Consider the following 19,310-nt stretch of genomic DNA (forward strand, 5'->3'; position numbering starts at 1 on the left):
CAGAAAGACCCCCAAAACAATAAAAGTTCTTTCAAACTGCCAAAACTCTTTCTTACAAAAGATCTGTCTATTGATTACCTGAAACATTGAATTTCCTGAAGGGAAAAATTGTGTATGAGAACTTTTAAGTTCTAAAAATGAGAAAACATTAGAAGTAATTTGTGCTTGCTGAAGTTGGGATGTTTTGAATCATATGTGCTTTGAGTGGAAAGGTAGAAAAATCCTGTGTGTAATGGTCAATATTCTGCCCACACACCAAAGCCACTTGAATTTTGCAAATATTGATACATTGTTTGTTTGACATTATTATGCACGTGGGGGAAAGAGATCAGTTGCTTGGAAGAAGCATGATCAAAGAGAAAGCTTGATTCCACACAGCAGTGGATGCTACAGATTATTCTTGATAGGACTGGAACACAATTCCAATCTGCAAGTTTACATCATTAACATTTGCTATAAAACCAACTGGCAGACTTCACGAGCTGTGTCAATGGAATAAAAATACCATGCCGACTATTCACTGTAGCCTTATCACTCCAGTAGCCTCACAAGGACAAAACTGAAGAAACCTGCCTTTGCTAAAGCTAATGTCAATTGCCAGGATATGAGCAGAATTGTTTCAATATCAAGCATTTTGGTTTAAGATTACAAAAACCATCTGACCCCCCCCCCCCTTCCAGGTGCATTTTTTTAAATGATCCTCGGGATGCGTGGCATTTCTTACCATCTCAGGGGCCAACCATAGAAGTAGCATGTAGCCAAACCGATAAGAGCATTGAGTTTCTAATCCAAGTACATTAGACAGGCATTATTTTTGACAAATTGACAATTTTATGAAGCAATTTTATCATTGCAAATGTTCAATCTAAATTTATAACTCTGAAACTACTTCAGTAAAATTTGACCTTGGGTCAGTTGGATGAATAGTTCAGAAGTGTGACTTACAGTCTAGTAATATATAATCATTAAAATAAGAGCAACAAGATGCATTTTGAATCAATAAAATTCTCATGTGTATGTTTTAGGACAACAGTGCACCTCCAGCCTGCCCTTTCAGTGTCTAGCAAGTTATTGCCCATATTGGTAGATTAATGCTAATTATTGGTAAATTGTCAAATAACTCACCACATATTCACATAATTATTGTCTGCAGCAGTAATTTCTAATGGGGTCTTGAGGACTGAAACTTCTCTTACCACTGGTGACTTTCACAATATAATGCACTAATATAATCAACTTCATGGCACTTAAGCTAAAAAGTTTCTGTTGTCTGACTCTGCACAGACCATGATTCTGAAACTGATAGTGACCTGTCACTGGACGAGGAGCGTAGCCTGTCTTTAGCATCGTCAGAGAGTGAGGAAAATGAACGATATCGTGGGCGGTTTCCACGGCGATTTAAACGTGCAGCAAATAGTGAACGATTACTTACTGACCCCCTGCATACAACCCCTAAAGGTATGTAAAATAAGTAATGAGGGGTGCATAACTATCAGATCCAAGTCAAATGGAGTTAATTTCAACTGATAAGCATGACTGAAAATAAAATCTGATAAACATCTCTAGTGTTTCATGGGCATTCTGTTCACCCTGGGACTTGAGTTTGAATACAGAGCTGACAGATGAAATCTGAATGCTGTTTCCCTACAAAAACGTGAGTTGGAAAACTATTCTTGTTTCATCTTGTTCACATCCATCAACTGTTAGACTGGAGCATTTTACAATGTAAGGCTATTGTTGATGCAGAATAATTATTGTCTTGCATTGAAACCGTTATGGAGGCTATGTCATTGGATATATTTAAAGTGGAGGTTGATAAGTGAAAGCAGGAGAATGGGATAGAGAGGGATAACAAGTCAGTTGTGATGGAATGGCAGAGCAGACTCAATGGGCTGATTGGCCTAATTCTGCTCATACATGTTAAGGACCAAGTTAAATGAGTGAAGTTGCTTAGGGGGTGAGACTTGGTTACACACCTCTTTGGTTTGGCATCCAGTCTAGTGCAGTGTATAGCCTTTAGATTTGGAACACTTGCAAACAACCCAAGTTGAAACCGCAAAGAAGTGAAAATACTACCTGCTGAGATCAAATCCATAACATAGTCTCATTTTCCATAAATCCACGAACAGTAAGCAAGCTTTGGGTTGATTTCTCATCTTCTAGCAGACCAACAGGCCACAGTAGTCTAGCAGTTAGTGCAATGCTGTTACAGCGCCGAATGTCAGAATTTGGAGTTCATTCCTGGCATCCTCTGTAAGCAGCCTTTGTACGTACTCCCTGTGGAATATGTATGTTTTCTCAGGGTGCTCTGGTTTCCTCACATGGTCCAAGTACATACCAGGTAGATTACTTGGTTACTGTAAATTGTCCCGTGATTAGATCAGGGCCGAATCAGGTTGTCGAGGTTGCTGGGTGACATGGCTCAAAGGACTGGAAGGGCCTGATCTGCTCTGTATCTCTAAATAATAAGTAATAAAAATATGGCAGTGTGCTAAAGTCTTAGATGTATACATACATAATGTTATATAGCTAGTGCGCCTCAGACTTTTGCACAGTAATGCAGTAATGTTATTTATTGCACTGCATTACTGCCACAAGAAATACAAATTTCATGGCATATGTGAGTAGTGATAAACCTGATTCTGATGTGAGTCTCTGTTGTGGACTGAGAGTGAGAAGGAGGCAGGGAGAGGTGAATCATGGTTAGGGTGAGGGGAGGGAATGGGAAGAGACATTCTATAATGATTAATAAACCAGTTGTTTGGAATTAAATGATCTTGCCTGGGTCCTACATCCCTGCCACCCCTTGCCCCGGCACTCCTTCTGTACCACCTGTTTCACGCCCCTCTGGTGCTCCACCCTCGCCATTCCCAATATCCTTTGTTCCCAACAGATCTACAAAATTATCCTCCGCTCCACATTAACAAATACAGTACTGTGCAAAAGTCTTAGATGCCCTAGCTGCATATATGTGCCTACAACTTTTGCACAGTACTGTAAATAATAAATATTAAACACTTACATCATAGAAGACTAATACAAGCTAGAATTGTGTGTCTGCCTGGATAAAGTGCACAAATGTGACAGTTAAATCAATAATATTTAGGAAGAGAAACGTCCCTATTCTCAACACAGTTAAATGGATGCAGTTTCAACCCAGAATATTGCTAGTTTCTCTCCTTTCACAGATGTGCTCAACCCATTGAGTTCCTCCAGCAGATTATTTGTTGTAGTCGTCGTGGATATCCTGCCAATGTTTATCCCTTAATTCAATGTTAATAAAACAGAGATGGTGCAGCTAGTGGAACTCATAGCTCCAGCAGTTGAGGTTCAGTCCTGACCCGGATCTCGGCCGTACCTTCCAAAGATCCAGACCTGACCTGCACTACCTTACTTTCCCTTTTCTATTTTCTAATTATGATTTATAATTTAAATTTGTTATTATATTTACTTTGATTTGTACTTCAGGGAGCACGAAGCGCAGAATCAAATATCACTGTGATGACTGTACGCTCTAGTATCAATTGTTTGGTGACAATAAAGTCCTGACCTTCAGTGCTGTCTGTGTGGTTTGCATGTTCTCCCTGTGACTGCATAGGTCTCTTCCACGTGCTCTGATTTTTTTCCCACATCCTAAAGAGAGGAAAATTTAATTGAGCACTGTCAATTTACCCGAGTTGAGACAAGTGTTAGAATCGCAGGGAGTTGAGAATGTGGGGAGAATAAAATGGGCATGGGTTTAGTGTAAATTGGCACAGGACTCAATAGGCCATAGGACCTGTTTCCATACTGTTTCATTTTTATACTGTTATTTATAGGAGTTTGATGTGTGCAATTTGACTGCCATCTTTCCTATGCTACAGTAGAGATTGCATTTCCAAAGTAAAGTGTTCTGGAAATTGTGTAAGGAGCAGTATACATGTGTCTTTTGTTCCAGATTTATCCCAACGTCAAAAGAGGTTGGTTTATATTATAGGAATTACATTTAAAGAAAGGTGGAAAGGCATTTTGTTCAAAGCAAGATTAATGAGGCTCAAATTGTGGTTTGGAATCTTGCACTCTTCCCTTCCCCAATGAGTGCGAGTCTGGAAAAGACACTGCATTCTACGTAAGGTGCCCAGTGAATTGCATTGATCAGAGTTTTCATTATATGGAAATTGAGACTGAATTTGAATTGGCAAGAACCTGTGGCTGTAGAATTGTCTGAAAAGAATGCAAGACGCTTAATGTAAAAGAAGGCACATTCCATCAAAGTCAAATTTTTCTGCAAAATGGGGCGAACAGGCGGTAGGTTGGGCTATTTATCCCTCAAAGACACAGCTCTATCCCCCTCGCCACATCAATTTCCTATCTTGGTCCAATACTATCTCATAACCTTCAATGTTGGAAGATGAAAATCTGTTGATTTTCCTACCTTTAGAATGATTAGCAATTTTAAAATTGTTGTGCTTCTAGACTATACTAGCTTGCTGCTTTGAGAAAAAAATTAGCAATATAATTACAATTGGAAATATGCCTTCTTTAAATAAGTGCAAGGTTGCTGGGAGCAAAATTTGGCTGTACTCTCACTTCTGGAGGAACTGTCAGTGTCTCACAATACACTTCGGTGTACAACATGGAATATCATTTTCTAAAGGTACACAAGTAGAGGATTTATTTCCTGCATTTTCTTTTTGTACATGCAAATCTTTTAATTGTTGATCTGAGCAGGTCATTATTCACTCAATGGCATACGTAAGACGTCTCAACATCTCTTTAACACTGTTGCAACGAGAAACATAAAACCGCTTGTAAATAAATTACCGCAAGCATATGCAGACCCCTTAAAAGGTTGGAAATTGCACAACAAGTATAACTATACAGATGTTTCATGCACATGGATGCATCTCAGGCGCATATAACCTTTTAATCTTTTTGATACACACATGATTCTTGCATATAGGAATAATCACTTTGGCAAGCTACATTTGGCTCCTAGAACAAGCTGCTCTTTAGTTTCAGGAGAATTCAGAAAAACTAAAAGCAGCAACAATTTCACTGTCCAATTACAACCAGTTTCACTTTGAGGATTAACCTACAACTGAAACAACAGAAGTACTATGCTCTCTCTGACACACTCACATCCTACTGAGAAATTATTGAATCGAAAGCTTGCACAAATGTGATTTATATCTGAAATTCTTCCAGTAGAAGGCAATGACATTCCAGGTGAATATGTCCAACAAGAAACCAATTTCATTGACTTGAGTACAGTGATAGAGGTGAGCAGAAAATCAATAAGTGAGCAATAACATGCCATCAAAGCAGAAAGAGCACAGGCAAGAACCACATTTCTTCCCATAAGGATATAACTGAGGAATGTGAATATAACTGAGGCATTTTAAGGAAACGCTTGCTGAATAACAAAAGAAATACAACTTAAAGTAATACTAAAAGGGTTATTAGCAATTTTAGGTGTAGACTACAGTTAAAATGAGATTAATAAAAACAGTATGTTTGATAGAAGGGAATGGAAAATGTAATTTCTTTTAAAAATCAGTCAAATGCATGGGACAATAAACAAAGTTCAATTGGTTTTACAAACTTATAAAAAATGAGATAAGGGAATGATTGCCTAGTTTCATGGAAACAGGGCCTGATTTTCATACTGAACAATTTGCTTTTCATCTGCCGTTATCAACAGTTGAAATAAATGTAGGAGAAGAGGAAGGGACATTTGAGATGTTAGACTGGAATAAAGATTCTAAAATATCTCTCAAAGGCTTGTTCAATAAGATGCATCCTTAGTTGCTAAGTAAAGTTAGGAGAAATATAAAAGTCCTGACCACAACCATTTGATCCTCATATTAGGGTATGAGAGGACCGCAAATGCTGCACCCTGTTCAATACACAGGAGTTAAATAAATCTGGAAATCAGTCTCACATTCCCAGTGAGCTAATTACCACACAAAAATTCTCAGCTGGTCAGTCAGCACAACTTTATTGTAAATTTGAACTCTTTGAACAGGAATGATTGATGATGCAATACTCATAACTTGGTGCTTCCTACCAATTTAGTTGTTGCCCAAAGCAATCAATGAACGTAGAACAGTACAGGCCCTTTGGCCCATGATATTGTACTGACCTATATAAACCTACTCTGTGATTAATTCTTATCTATTTTTCCTATAGTGAGGTGACCAGAACTGAACACAATACTCCATCTGTGGTCTAATCAGAGTTTTATTGAGCTGTAACATTACCTGATGGTTCTTGACCTCAACCCCTGACTAATGAAGGTCAACAAAACGTATACCTTCTTAACCACCTTATCAACTTGCATGGCAACTCTGAGGGATCTTTGGACTTGGACCCCAGGATCCTTCTATCCCTCCACACTGCTAAGAATCATACCATTAACCTTGTACTTTGCCTTCAAGTTCAGTTTTCCGAAGTGTATCACTTCACACTTTTCCAGATTGAACTTCATCTGCCACTTCTCTGCCCAGCATGCATCCTGTCAATATCCCTTTGTAACCTATGACAACCTTCTACACTATCCACATCATTACCAACCTTTGAGTCATCTGCAAACCCACCCCCCTACTTCCTCATCTAAGTTATATATAAAAATCATAGAGTAGATATCCCAAATAGATTCTTGCAGAACACCTTACTAAAATCCATATAGACCACATCCACTGTTCTGCCTTCATCAATTTGTTTTGCCATCTTCTTGAAAAACTCAATTAAGGTCATGAGTCTGGAGTGGTCCCTCACAAAGCCATGCCAACTAACCCTAATAAAATTATGCTTCTCCAAATACTACTGTCCCTAAGAATCCCTTCTATTAGTTTTCCCATCACTGACTAGTTTATAATTTCCAGTATTATCCCTATTACCTTTCACAGCTATTTTGGAATGAACTTATGAAGTTCGCTGGCCCTCAGATTTCAAAGGTTCAAAGATTCAAAAACTTTATTGTCATTCTAACCGTACATCAGCTCTGCAGGGCAGAATGAGACAGCGTTTCCCAGGAGCAGTGCAATCATAACATAACAAACGCAACACTAAATAATAAACATAACAATAAATAATAAAACACGACAGCCACATGTCGGTTAAAATCGAGTTAGAAGTGTCCAGTGCAAGTTAAGAGTGTCCAAAGCAGAGTCAGGTAGAGCAGCTATTTAGCAGTCTGACTGCCTGTGGGAGGAAGCTGCTTAGTAGCCTTGTGGTTTTAGTTTTGATACTCCTGTAACATTTGCCTGATGGCAGAAGAACAAACAGTTTATGGAGTTTCTTGCTTCTTAATAAGAAACTTCTTTCTGCTGGTCCAATGTTTATCCTTTTACTCTTCAAGATTGAGTGCTTATTAGATGATCTTGGTCTTTTCTGATTTGTATGGCAGAATAATGAACAATAATTTGTCACAGCTACTCAGAGCTTTACTCATTTTATTTTTGATGTTGAGTACTCAACATTGTTATGTTTATTATTTAGTGTTGCGTTTGTTATGTTATGATTGCACTGCTCCTGGGAAATGCTGTCTCATTCTGCCCTGCAGAGCTGATGTACGGTTAGAATGACAATAAAGTTTTTGAATCTTGAATCACCAGTTCTTTTTTCTTTTCCTTTTTGAATATTCTAGGCAATAAAATGAAATTCTTGCGCTCCATAAAGCCCCAGTAAAAGTAATTACTCCAGTGGTAAATTGATGGCTTGACATTATTAGTCCCAGTGGACAAAATTCCATTTGACAACTCGTTAACATTTTTGTGACTTTTTAATAGGCTTCTTAAGTGAGGTTTTCTGTAGTTTTTATCTTTGGTAGAAGATTAATTACATTTATTTGTCAGGGATGTGTATGAAGATGATTAAGGATCTTTTCCACATCAGTTGGTGGATTAAAGAGCGGGAAGAATCGACTTCAATTGTTCTCATGTATTTTAGCAGTGTAATTAAAGGAAGGTGACAGTTCTGTCTGCATTTCAAGGTTATACAACCCCCCCCCCCTTCACAAGTACAACAGCTAACTACCATGAAGTATCATAAAACACATATTGCAAACAAAATTAAATTTTAGACAAAAGTACCTTTGACCGAGAAGTTCTTGTGGCATTTGTGATTAGCCCTCAATAATTAATTGAAGAGGCCGAGCTGAAAGAACTTTGTCACCAGACAAATCTATGCAAAATTAAGATAGGTTGAAGTATAAACATCTCTCAGTACGGTAGTTAATCTTAGAGTGAGCTAACCTAAAGGGCTATCAAAAAACCTGCCTAACATCTCGTTAAGTAAAGAGATGTGAAGGGAAAGAGCAGATCTTCATAGTGCTCTAAAATGAATTCTTTGCACAAGGGTGGAAACTGTAAGACCAAAATAAATGCATTTGATTTCTCTTCAAAACCAAAAAAAGCATCTGGATATATGTCAGACTGATTAAAAAAAAGCTGGTCACCTTATTTAAATGCAAAGTGTGCATCACATATTGGTGAAAGGAAGCCCTTATTTACTTCAGCCAGATTTGGCACGTGGCCAAGTGGTTAAGGCATTTGTCTAGTGATCTGAAGATCACTAGTTTGAGCCTTGGCTGAGGTTGCGTGTGTGTCCTTGACACACATTGCTCTGCGACGACACTGGTGCCAAGCTGTATGGGTCCTAATACCCTTCCCTTGGACAACATCGGTGGCGTGGAGAGGGGAGACTTGCAGCTTGGGCAACTGCCGGTCTTCCATAAAAAATAACCTTGCCCAGGCTTGCACCCTGGAAACTTTCCAAGGCGCAAATCCATGGTCTATCGAGACTAACTACATCAGTGAGACCTGACTCAGATTGGGAGACCACTTCATCAAGCACCGTCACCGTCTACAGTAAAAGACAGGATCCTCCTGGTGGCTATCCATATCAATTTCACTTCCCATTCTCATTCTGACATCTCTGTTCATGATCTCCTTTAACTGTCATGATGAGGCCAAACAGGTTAAAGGAGCAACACCTCATATCAATTTGGCAAGCCTCCAATTTGGTATGAACATTGGTTTCTCTGAATCGTGCTAATTACTCTCCCCTCCCGTCTTCTCTTCTCACCTGACCAATTCTTTCTGCTTCTTCTCCTCCGCCTTTTTCTTCCATGGCCCACTATCTTTTCCTATTTGCCACCTTCTTCAGCCCCTTACCTCTTCCACCTATCACCTCCTAGCTTCTTACTTCATCCCCCTCCCTCACCCATCTACTGTCACTCTCACCTGGTCTCACCTATCACCTGCCAGCTTCTTACTTCATCCCCCTCCCTCACCTGGTCTTACCTATCACCTGCCAGCTTCTACTCCTTCCCCTCCCCCTACCTCCTAATCTGGCTTCTGCCCCCTTCCTTTCCAGTCCTGATGAAATGTCAACTGTTTATTCTCCTCCACGGATGTTGCCTGACCTGCAGAGTCCCTCCAGGATTTTGTGTATGTTGCTGAAAGAGAATTAAAACTTGCTATGAAAATTAATTTCACCAGAATAATATAGCAAAATATTAGGAATGCAAAAGAAATAGCTACAAATGAAAGACAGTGAGTGAATTAGTGAGACCCAATATAAATTGGGGGAACCGCTTTGTCAAGCACCTCCGCTCCCTCCACCAAAAGTGGGTTTCCCGGAAGGCAAGCATTTTAATTTCTATCCCCATTCCAACATGTCATTCCATGGCCTCCTCTTTTGCCATGATGAGGCCACTCTCAGGGTGGAGGAGCAACACCTCATGTTCCGTCTATGTAACCTCCAGTTTGATGGTATGAACATCAATTTCTTCTTCCAGTAATTATTTTTGCCTTTTTCTTTTCCTCTCCCCCTTCCCTCTTGTATTCTCCAGTCAGGCCTCTTACCTCTTGTCTTCACCTGCCTATCACCTCACCCTGTTGGTCCTCCTTCTTCCCATTCTCCCATGATCCACTTTCCTCTCCTATCAGATCCCTTCTTTTCCACCCCTTGACCTTTCCCACTTACCTGGCTTCACCTTTCACCTTCCAGATAATCCTCCTTACCCTCCCCTCACCTTTTTATTCCGGCATCCTCCCTCTTCCTTTCCGGTCTTGAAGAAGGGTCTAGCTTTCAAAACATCAACTGTTTATACATTTACAGAACCTTCTGAGTTAGGCACCCATGCTGCCTAACCTGCTGAGTTCCTCCAGTGTTTTGTCCGTGTATCCTCAAGCAACAGTCTCAGCCATCACAGCCTGAAATTTCTTCATTAAGTAAACAGAATGCATAGGGCATACAGGTCTTAGTTCAATTCTATGACTCTACTAGCACAACTGAGGCTCTAAATCATAACAGAAGCTCATATTGCTTTTTGTACTAAATTCCCAATTCTTTGCTAAAATTTTCACAAGACTTTCGCTTTGCTTTGTTTGATGCAGGCAGAGCCTGTCAAATGCTTCATTATATTTTACAGATTGTGATGGCAATGATTTAATATCCTATTGGCCAGCACTGGGCGAGTGTGAAGTTCATGCCTGCTCACTGCAGAAGTGGGGCTCAGAAAGAAAGCTGGGCCTAGATTTCAATAAGGATGCCACTAACAACAACCAGCCTGACATGTCCATTGTGAGCAGTGATGAGAATGCACCAACCCACCTATTCAAACAAGAGCAGCAGAGGAAAGGTAAACTTTCACGTAGAAGCATTCACATAGAAAAAGTCCACAGCAGTGGTGATAAACTAGTGTATGATAAATATAAAAATCTGCTGTGTGGGTAGGTGCATCAGGCCCTCCGTTGGTCAGGGTTGACCATGGACGTTGCATCCTAGCTATCTGTATACAAGCCAGGCCAGGGCAGTTTGATATGGAGAGCAGGCTGTTGCCCTTCTCCACACAGCTGAGCCAGATACTGATACAGTTTGGCACCAGCAGCATTGCAGCAGTTGTCAGTCAGTATTGAACTCAATGTAGGACTGCCTTCAGGAATCCAGCTATGGATTTTTTCTTGGGTTTACTCCCAAAATCTTTCCCATGAGTGGGAATAACGGTAAGGCAGCCAAAGTTTGAGATCAGAATTTTCCTTCTAAATACACTGCCAACCATGGCTAACATGCCCTAACTGCCTGGAGCGACTGGTTTGAAGGCACCAGTAACCCACCTTGTCCTTTCTGCTGTCATAGAAATGATTCAGTCGTGCTTAGTAGCTAAGAATACGTGAAGACTAGGAGCTGAACTTGGTTATCAGAGGTTATTTGAGATGCACGCAATTGGAAACATTTAATAGGTAGTGGGAGCTTATCTCTATTACCCCTCCACCCTCCCCATCCTCCACCCCTATGGTTAGGACAACTTTATTGAACCACAAGTACGACAGATCTACAAAATACCCGTCAGAAATCTGTGGGATGTATTGTTACACAATAATGATAGCAGAGAACAGAAAATAAGAACTGTGAACAATGGGGTAACATAGATATAGAATATGCCTTCACTCTGTCAACGCCTCTTCATATCTTTACAAAAAGCTTCAGAGCTTTGGCAGTGCCATTGAAATGAAATCATTATGGTAGTGATAATCATTCAGTCCCTTGTGAGGGGGGACATAGAATCTGGGGATGTAGAGTCAGTATGGATAGAACTGAGAAATTCTAAGGGTAGAAAGACCCTAATGGGAGTTATCTACAGGCCCCCAAACAGCAGTCTGGATGTAGGGTGTAAGTTGAATGAAGAGTTAAAATTGGCATGTCGCGAAGGTAATGATACAGTTGTCATGGGGATTTCAATGTGCAGGTAGACTGGGAGAAGCAGAATGGTACTGGACCCCAAGAAAGAAAGTTTGTGGAGTGCCTCCGAGATGGATTCTTAGAACAGCTTGTACTGGAGCCTACCAGGGAGAAGGCAATTCTAGATTTAGTGTTGTGCAATGAACCAGATTTGATCAGGGACCTCGAGGTAAAGGAACCATTAGGAGGTAGTGACCATAATATGATATGTTTTAACCTACAATTTGAGAAGGAGAAGGGAAAATTAGATGTGTCAGTATTACAATTGAACAAAGGGAACTATGGAGCTATGAGGGAGGAGCTGGCCAAAGTTCAATGGAACAATACCCTAGTAAGGAAGACAGTGGAACAAAAATGGCGGGTATTTCTGGGAATAATGCAGAAGGTGCAGGATCGGTTTATTCCAAAGAGGAAGAAAGATCCTAAGGGGAGTAAGGGGCGGCCGTGGCTGACAAGGGAAGTAAAGGGCAGTATAAAAATAAAAGAGAAGAAGTATAACATAGCAAAGATGAGCGAGAAACCGGAGGACTGGGAAGCTTTTAAAGAGCAACAGAAGATAACAAAAAAAGCAATACACCAAGAAAAAATGAGGTACGAAGGTAAACTAGCCAAGAATATAAAGGAGGATAGTAAAAGCTTCTTTAGGTATGTGAATAGCAAAAAAATAGTTAAGACCAAAATTGGGCCATTGAAGACAGAATCGGGTGAATTTATTATGGGGAACAAGGAAATGGCAGATGAGTTAAACAGGTACTTTGGATCTGTCTTCACTAGGGAAGACACAAACAATCTCCCAGATGTAATAGTGGCCAAACTAGGATGAACTGAAGGAAATTTATATTAGGCAAGAAACGGTGTTGGATAGACTGTTGAGTCTGAAGGCTGATAAGTCCCCGGGACCTGATGGTCTGCATCCCAGGGTACTTAAAGAGGTGGCTCTAGAAATCGTGGATGCATTGGTAATCATTTTCCAATGTTCTATAGATTCAGGAACAGTTCCTGCTGATTGGAGGGTGGCTAATGTTGTCCCACTTTTCAAGAAAGGAGGGAGAGAGAAAACAGGGAGTTATAGACCGGTTAGCCTGACGTCAGTGGTGGGAAAGATGCTGGAGTCAATTATAAAAGAGGAAATTATGACACATTTGGATAGCAGTAGAAGGGTCAGTCCGAGTCAGCATGGATTTACGAAGGGAAAATCATGCTTGACTAATCTTCTGGAGTTTTTTGAGGATGTAACTATGAAAATGGACAAGGGAGAGCCAGTGGATGTAGTGTACCTGGACTTCCAGGAAGCTTTTGATAAAGTCCCACATAGGAGATTAGTGGGCAAAATTAGGGCACATGGTATTGGGGGCAGAGTACTGACATGGATTGAAAATTGGCTGGCTGACAGGAAACAAAGAGTAGCGATTAACGGGTCCCTTTTGGAATGGCAGGCTGTGACCAGTGGGGTACCGCAAGGTTCGGTGCTGGGACCACAGCTTTTTACAATATACATTAATGATTTAGATGAAGGGATTAAAAGTAACATTAGCAAATTTGCTGATGACACAAAGCTGAGTGGCAGTGTGAAATGTCAGGAGGATGTTATGAGAATGCAGGGTGACTTGGACAGGTTGGGTGAGTGGGCAAATGTATGGCAGATGCAGTTTAATGTGGATAAATGTGAGGTTATCCACTTTGGTGGCAAGAACAGGAAGGCAGATTACTATCTAAATGGAGTCAAGTTAGGAAAAGGGGAAGTACAAGATCTAGGTGTTCTTGTACATCAGTCAATGAAAGCAAGCATGCAGGTACAGCAGGCAGTGAAGAAAGCTAATGGCATGCTGGTTTTTATAACAAGAGGAATTGAGTATAGGAGTAAAGAGGTCCTTCTGCAGCTGTACAGGGCCCTGGTGAGACCCCACCTGGAGTATTGTGTGCAGTTTTGGTCTCCAAATTTGAAGAAGGACATTCTTGCTATTGAGGGAGTGCAGCGTAGGTTCACGAGGTTAATTCCCGCAATGGCGGGACTGTCATATGTTGAAAGATTGGAGCGACTGGGCTTGTATACACTGGAATTTAGAAGGATGAGAGGGGATCTGATTGAAACATATAAGATTATTAAGGGATTGGACACACCGGAGGCAGGAAGCATGTTCCCGCTGATGGGTGAGTCCAGAACTAGAGGCCACAGTTTAAGAATAAGGGGTAGGCCATTTAGAACAGAGATGCGGAAAAACTTTTTCACCCAGAGAGTGGTGGATATGTGGAATGCTCTGCCCCAGAAGGCAGTGGAGGCCAAGTTTCTGGATGCATTCAAGAGAGAGATAGAGCTCTTATAGATAGCGGGGTCAAGGGATATGGGGAGAGGGCAGGAACGGGGTACTGATTGTGTATGATCAGCCATGATCACAGTGAATGGCGATGCTGGCTAGAAGGGCTGAATGGCCTACTCCTGCACCTACTGTCTATTGTCTATTGATAGAAAAACGGGCAGCCAATTTGCACACAATCAGAATGTGATGGACGCTATATTCCATCATTTCGAAAACCCCTATATCGTCTCATGAGAAGCTCTATAACCATAAACAAAAAATGAATTACAGCTATTTTGCTAAAATAAATCTGCATTAAAATGAAAATCAATTATTGGAAAATTGATAGTACAGAACACTCAATTCTTTGATCTGTCCTTCTATTAAGCAACTCACGAGCTGTTACACTGTGCGACAATTGTATATGGCCATATCATCTTGACAATCTATCAATTCATAATGAAGTCTATCAGATCACATTGAAGAGTGTTAATTGTAAATTATTTTTCTTTTGCAGTTGCCTTTCCCGCTGATGGAGCTAATTTGAGAACTCAAGATCATAAATTCAGTTTGTATTATTTTGTTTCATCTAGGCATTTTGAAAAACAGAATGCAATATCCATCTGCGACACTGAAGAATGAAAGCTTGACTTCGATCAACAGAATGCAAGTTGAATTGCCCTGGTACAATACTTCAACACTAGGTCCCAGGGTTGTCCCAGCGGCTTCCTATGGCCGAATGTACTCGGGTGCTGGAAGTCTGTCTCAACCAGCCAGCCGATATTCATCCCGTGAACAACTGGACATTTTAGTTAGGAGACAGATGTCTAAGGAGCAGCTGGATGTACTCTCTAGCAGGCATGGGTCCAGAGAACGACTGGAAACTGTTCCCAGCAGGCATGGGTCCAGAGAGCAGCTCGATGCAGTCCCAAGCAGGCATGGGTCCAGAGAGCAGCTCGATGCAGTCCCAAGCAGGCATGCTTCTAGAGAATATCAGAGCACACTACCCAGCCGATATGGGTCCAGAGAACAGCTAGACTCATTACCAAGAAGGCACGGTTCTAGACAACAATTGGACACATTACCTGTAAGACAAATGTCTAGAGAATGGCTAAACACAGGACCCAACAGACAGCTTTCTGGAGAGCAGATGAACACTGTTCCTAGTCGACATGCATCCAGGGAGCATTTGGAGGCACTGTCAAGCAGGCAATCATCCAGAGAGAATCTAGATACGCTATCTAGAAGACAGCCAACTAGGGACCAAACAGGTTTAATGTCAAGTCGGCAGTCTTCTCGAGAACAACTCAACTCATTGCCTCGCAGATACTTATCTAGAGAGAATGTAGACACAGTGCCTAGCAGGCATCCCTCCAGGGAACAGTTAAACACTCTTCCCAGAAGGCAACCTTCCCGAGAGCAATTAGAGCCCTTGCCCAGCCGACATCCATCTACAGAGCAGTTGGATATTCTTTCCTCTATCCTTGCTTCTTTCAATTCTTCAGCCCTTTCTTCTGCTCCCTCCACCACCACTCCTTCAGCCCCACAGACGACTTGTACCCCTTCTGGGGCACACACATCTTCAATGACTTCTGCCCCTTGCCCTTCAACTCCCCATTCTGCAACATCCCACAGTATCTCAGAGATCTCTCCAGATTCAGAGTAAGTACAAACTTAAGACCACGTAACAATTAATGGTCCAAGTGTTATTGCTGCATTGCCAAAATGGGTTGGAGATACAGGTTTATAGATGTGAATTTGACTGTGCACTAATGTTTTGAATTATGTTGTGTACTAATTGTGACAGAGAACGAAAGGTGACCTGATAGAGGTGTACAAGATGATGAGAGGCACTGATCATGCAGATACTCAGAGACTTCTTCCCATGGCTGAGATGGCTAGCACAAGAGGGCACAGTTTTAAGGTGATTGAAAGTAGGTACAGAGGAGATGTCAGATAAGTTTTTTACGCAGAGAGTGGTGAGTGCGTGGAATGGGCTGCCGGCAACGGTGGTGGAGGCGGATATGATAGGGTCTTTTTTTTCCACTCTTTTTTTATTAACTTTTTTTATGAGTTTCTACAATGTGACAAAACAAAAAAAAGTTTAAAAAAAGAGGTTTATACAGTGCGAAACAAACGTATCAGATGTACAGTTCATAACAAGTAAGAAAAAGCACCCATAGTAGAATCGTATAAAGTTAGTTACCACCCCACCCTCCCACTACCCAACTCCAAGCCAACCTTACAATATATAAAAAAAGTTAATCAGAACTTTATCACCACAGAGCTGTATTTATAAAAAGAAGGTATATTGCCTACTACCTAATCTATGATATGTTTACACATTAAAAACCCATAAATCTTAACCATAAGAAGCTGGAAGTAAGGGATTTAAATGTAAAAGAAAAAAGGGAGGGATGCACCCTTAATCTAAATGGGAATTATGAAAATATTCAAGAAAAGGACCCCACACCCTTTGGAACTTTATGTCCGAATTAAGAAGTGAATAATGAATCTTTTCAAGGTCTAAGCAGGACACAATGCCTCTGAGCCATTGAGCATGAGTGGGTGGGGCAGCATCTCTCCACCTAAGAAGGACAGTACGTCTGGCCAAAAGAGAGGTGAAAGACAATGTACCACGCTTAGTCGGAGTCAGATGCATGTCAACTTCTCCCGAAGTACCAAAAAGAGTAACCTTGGGTTAGGTTCCAAGTAGCAATTAAGTATATGAGATAAAGTTAAAAAAAAAATCTCTCCAGAATTTCTGCAAGCCAGGACAAGCCCAATATATGTGAATAAGAGAAGCCTCACCCCCTTTACACTTATTGCAACAGGGACTAATATCAGGATAGAACCGTGATAATTTAGTTTTAGACAAATGAGCCCTGTGTACCACCTTGAACTGTAAAAGGCGGTGGCGAGCACATAGAGAAGTTGAATTAACTGACTTGAGAATTTAATCCCAAACCACGTTGGACAAAGGAAATTTTATTTCATTTCATTTTTCAATCTGATTTCCAAATAAAGAATATACAAATTGGAAGAGGAGTTTAACAAGTAGATAATACAAAAGACATATAAACAGCAATAGTAAAAACAAAAATTATATAATATCAAAATCAAATAAGTAAAATATTATGCTGTTATATATACAATGGTCAAAAGAAACTACAACTCCTCAGAACAATCATTAAAAAAAATTGGAAATTTTATTGATAAGGAAAAAATCCCCACTAACTAAACTGAAACAAAAAACAAACAAAAAAGAAAGAGAAAAAAAGGAAAGAAAAAGAAAGATTGGGCAGTCCAATTGAGGATAAAATTAGAAAAAAACAGAGAGAGAGAAAAAAAAACACATCCTTCCAGTCATTTTGAACCTTCATGGATAAGGGTTTTCCCCAAAGAGAATTAAGAAAAATAAATAAATAAAAATAAATTAAATTATGTGAAAATATTGAATAAAAGGTCGCCAGATTTGTTCAAAATTAAAGGATGGATCAAATGTCCACTTCAAATTTTCTCCAAGCTTAGACATGACATAATGGAGGAGAGCCAATAGAAAACAGTAGGCGGGTTAAATTCTTTCCAATGTAGCAAAATAGCTCTCCTAGCCAGTAAAGTTGAAAAAGCTATCACATGTTGGGCGGAAGCAGACACTTTGCTTGCTTACTCTGAAATAATCTCAAAAATTGCTGTGTGGATTAGGTTGAACATCCATATCTATAACTTTAGATAATATTCCAAACACATCCCTCCAAAAAAGGAAAATTTAAATCATGCTCCCAGGCAGTTTTAATTTTTGTCAAAGGAGGCTTGCCTCAACATCGCTAACATATCTCGAATAGTAGAAATTAAACCTTTACCCAATGGGTTCATAATAAGAAACAAATCAACAACATTTTTATCGGGTATCTCAGGAAAGTTTGGTACTAAAGGGTTGATAAAATGTCTAATTTGGAGATATCTAAAGAAATGAGTGTTAGGGAGGCCAAATTTACAGACAGTTGTTCAAAAGTTGCAAAGCACTTATCTATGAAAAGATCTTCAAAGCATCTAATGCCCTTTCTGTGCCAGTCTAGAAATGTCAAATCCTGCATAAAAGGCTGAAAAAAATGATTATGTAGAATAGGACTAGAGAGAGAGAGAAATTGTGAAGCCCGTTATATTTTCTGATCTGAGCCCATAATCTCAGGGTGTGTCTGATGACTGGATTAACAATTGATTTAGGCAAATAGCAAGGAAGTGTGGAACCAAGAAGAGTGGAGATGGAGAGTTTCTTATTAGAGTTCAACTCCATTGCCACCCATATTGGGCAGTCAGACTGATTATAAAAGTAAGACCAAAAGATAAGACAATGTATGTTGGCTGCCCAGTAATATAAATGAAAATTGGGCAAGGCCATACCACTTACCCTTTTAGGTTTCTGAAGGTGAGCTTTATTTAGTCTGGGACATTTGCCCTGCCATAGATAGGACGAAATAATAGTATCTAACGAGTCAAAAGTGCTTTTGAAATAAAAGTTGGTAATGATTGAAATAAGTATAAAAATTTAGGAAAGATATATATTTTAACAACATTAATTCGACCTATCAGAGACATGGACAAGGGTGACCACTGTGCTAAACTCTGCATGATTTAAAAGAATAATGAAATTTTCTCCAAAAAGACGCTTATAATTTCTTGTTACTGTAATGCCAAGGTAAGTAAATCGATTATTTACTACCTTAAAAGGGAGGTTACAAAATTCTAATAATTGTGCTTCTCTATTTATTGGAAAGAGTTTGCTGTTATGTAAGTTAAGTTTGTATCCAGAAAGCTGGCTAAATTTGTTAAGGAGTGAAAACATTGGGGATAAGGAGGTAGTCAGGTTTGATATAAAAAGTAAAAGATCATCAGCATAAAGAGAGACTTTGTGCTCAACACCCCCCCCCCCCTCCAAATCCCCGTCAATTCAGCACAACTACGAAACGCAATTGCCAATGGCTCTATGGCCAAATCAAAAAGTAAGGAACTTAAAGGGCATCCTTGCCGGGTGCCACGTTTAAGATTGAAAGGTTGGGATTGTTGAGAGTTAGTCAGGACAGAAGTAGTGGGGTGTGAATATAACAATTTAATCCATGTGATAAAACTTAGTCCAAAATCAAATTTTTCTAAAACCACAAAAAGGTAATTCCATTCCACACAATCAAGCGCTTTCTCCGCATCTAGAGAAATGACACATTCAGGAATCCCAGCTGAAGGTGAGTATAAGATATTAAATAGATGCCGTATATTAAAAAAAGG

The 19,310-nt window shown here is 40.1% G+C and overlaps 1 protein-coding gene across 3 annotated transcripts in view; it reads left to right on the plus strand.

The window, feature by feature from the left end:
- celsr3 (cadherin, EGF LAG seven-pass G-type receptor 3) overlaps nt 1-19,310 on the plus strand; it is a 355,541-nt gene that overhangs the window by 322,951 nt on the left and 13,280 nt on the right. For 2 of the 3 annotated variants that reach the window (XM_073072880.1, XM_073072881.1), the window contains 3 exons: nt 1,285-1,458; nt 10,421-10,630; nt 14,621-15,689. In XM_073072880.1, the coding sequence (XP_072928981.1) occupies nt 1,285-1,458; nt 10,421-10,630; nt 14,621-15,689 (1,453 nt within the window). The remainder of the gene's footprint in view (nt 1-1,284; nt 1,459-10,420; nt 10,631-14,620; nt 15,690-19,310) is intronic. The other variant, XM_073072882.1, reaches the window with a different exon arrangement.

This window comes from Hemitrygon akajei, chromosome 19 (genome assembly GCF_048418815.1).
Source record: "Hemitrygon akajei chromosome 19, sHemAka1.3, whole genome shotgun sequence".
Taxonomy (NCBI): Eukaryota; Metazoa; Chordata; class Chondrichthyes; order Myliobatiformes; family Dasyatidae; genus Hemitrygon; species Hemitrygon akajei.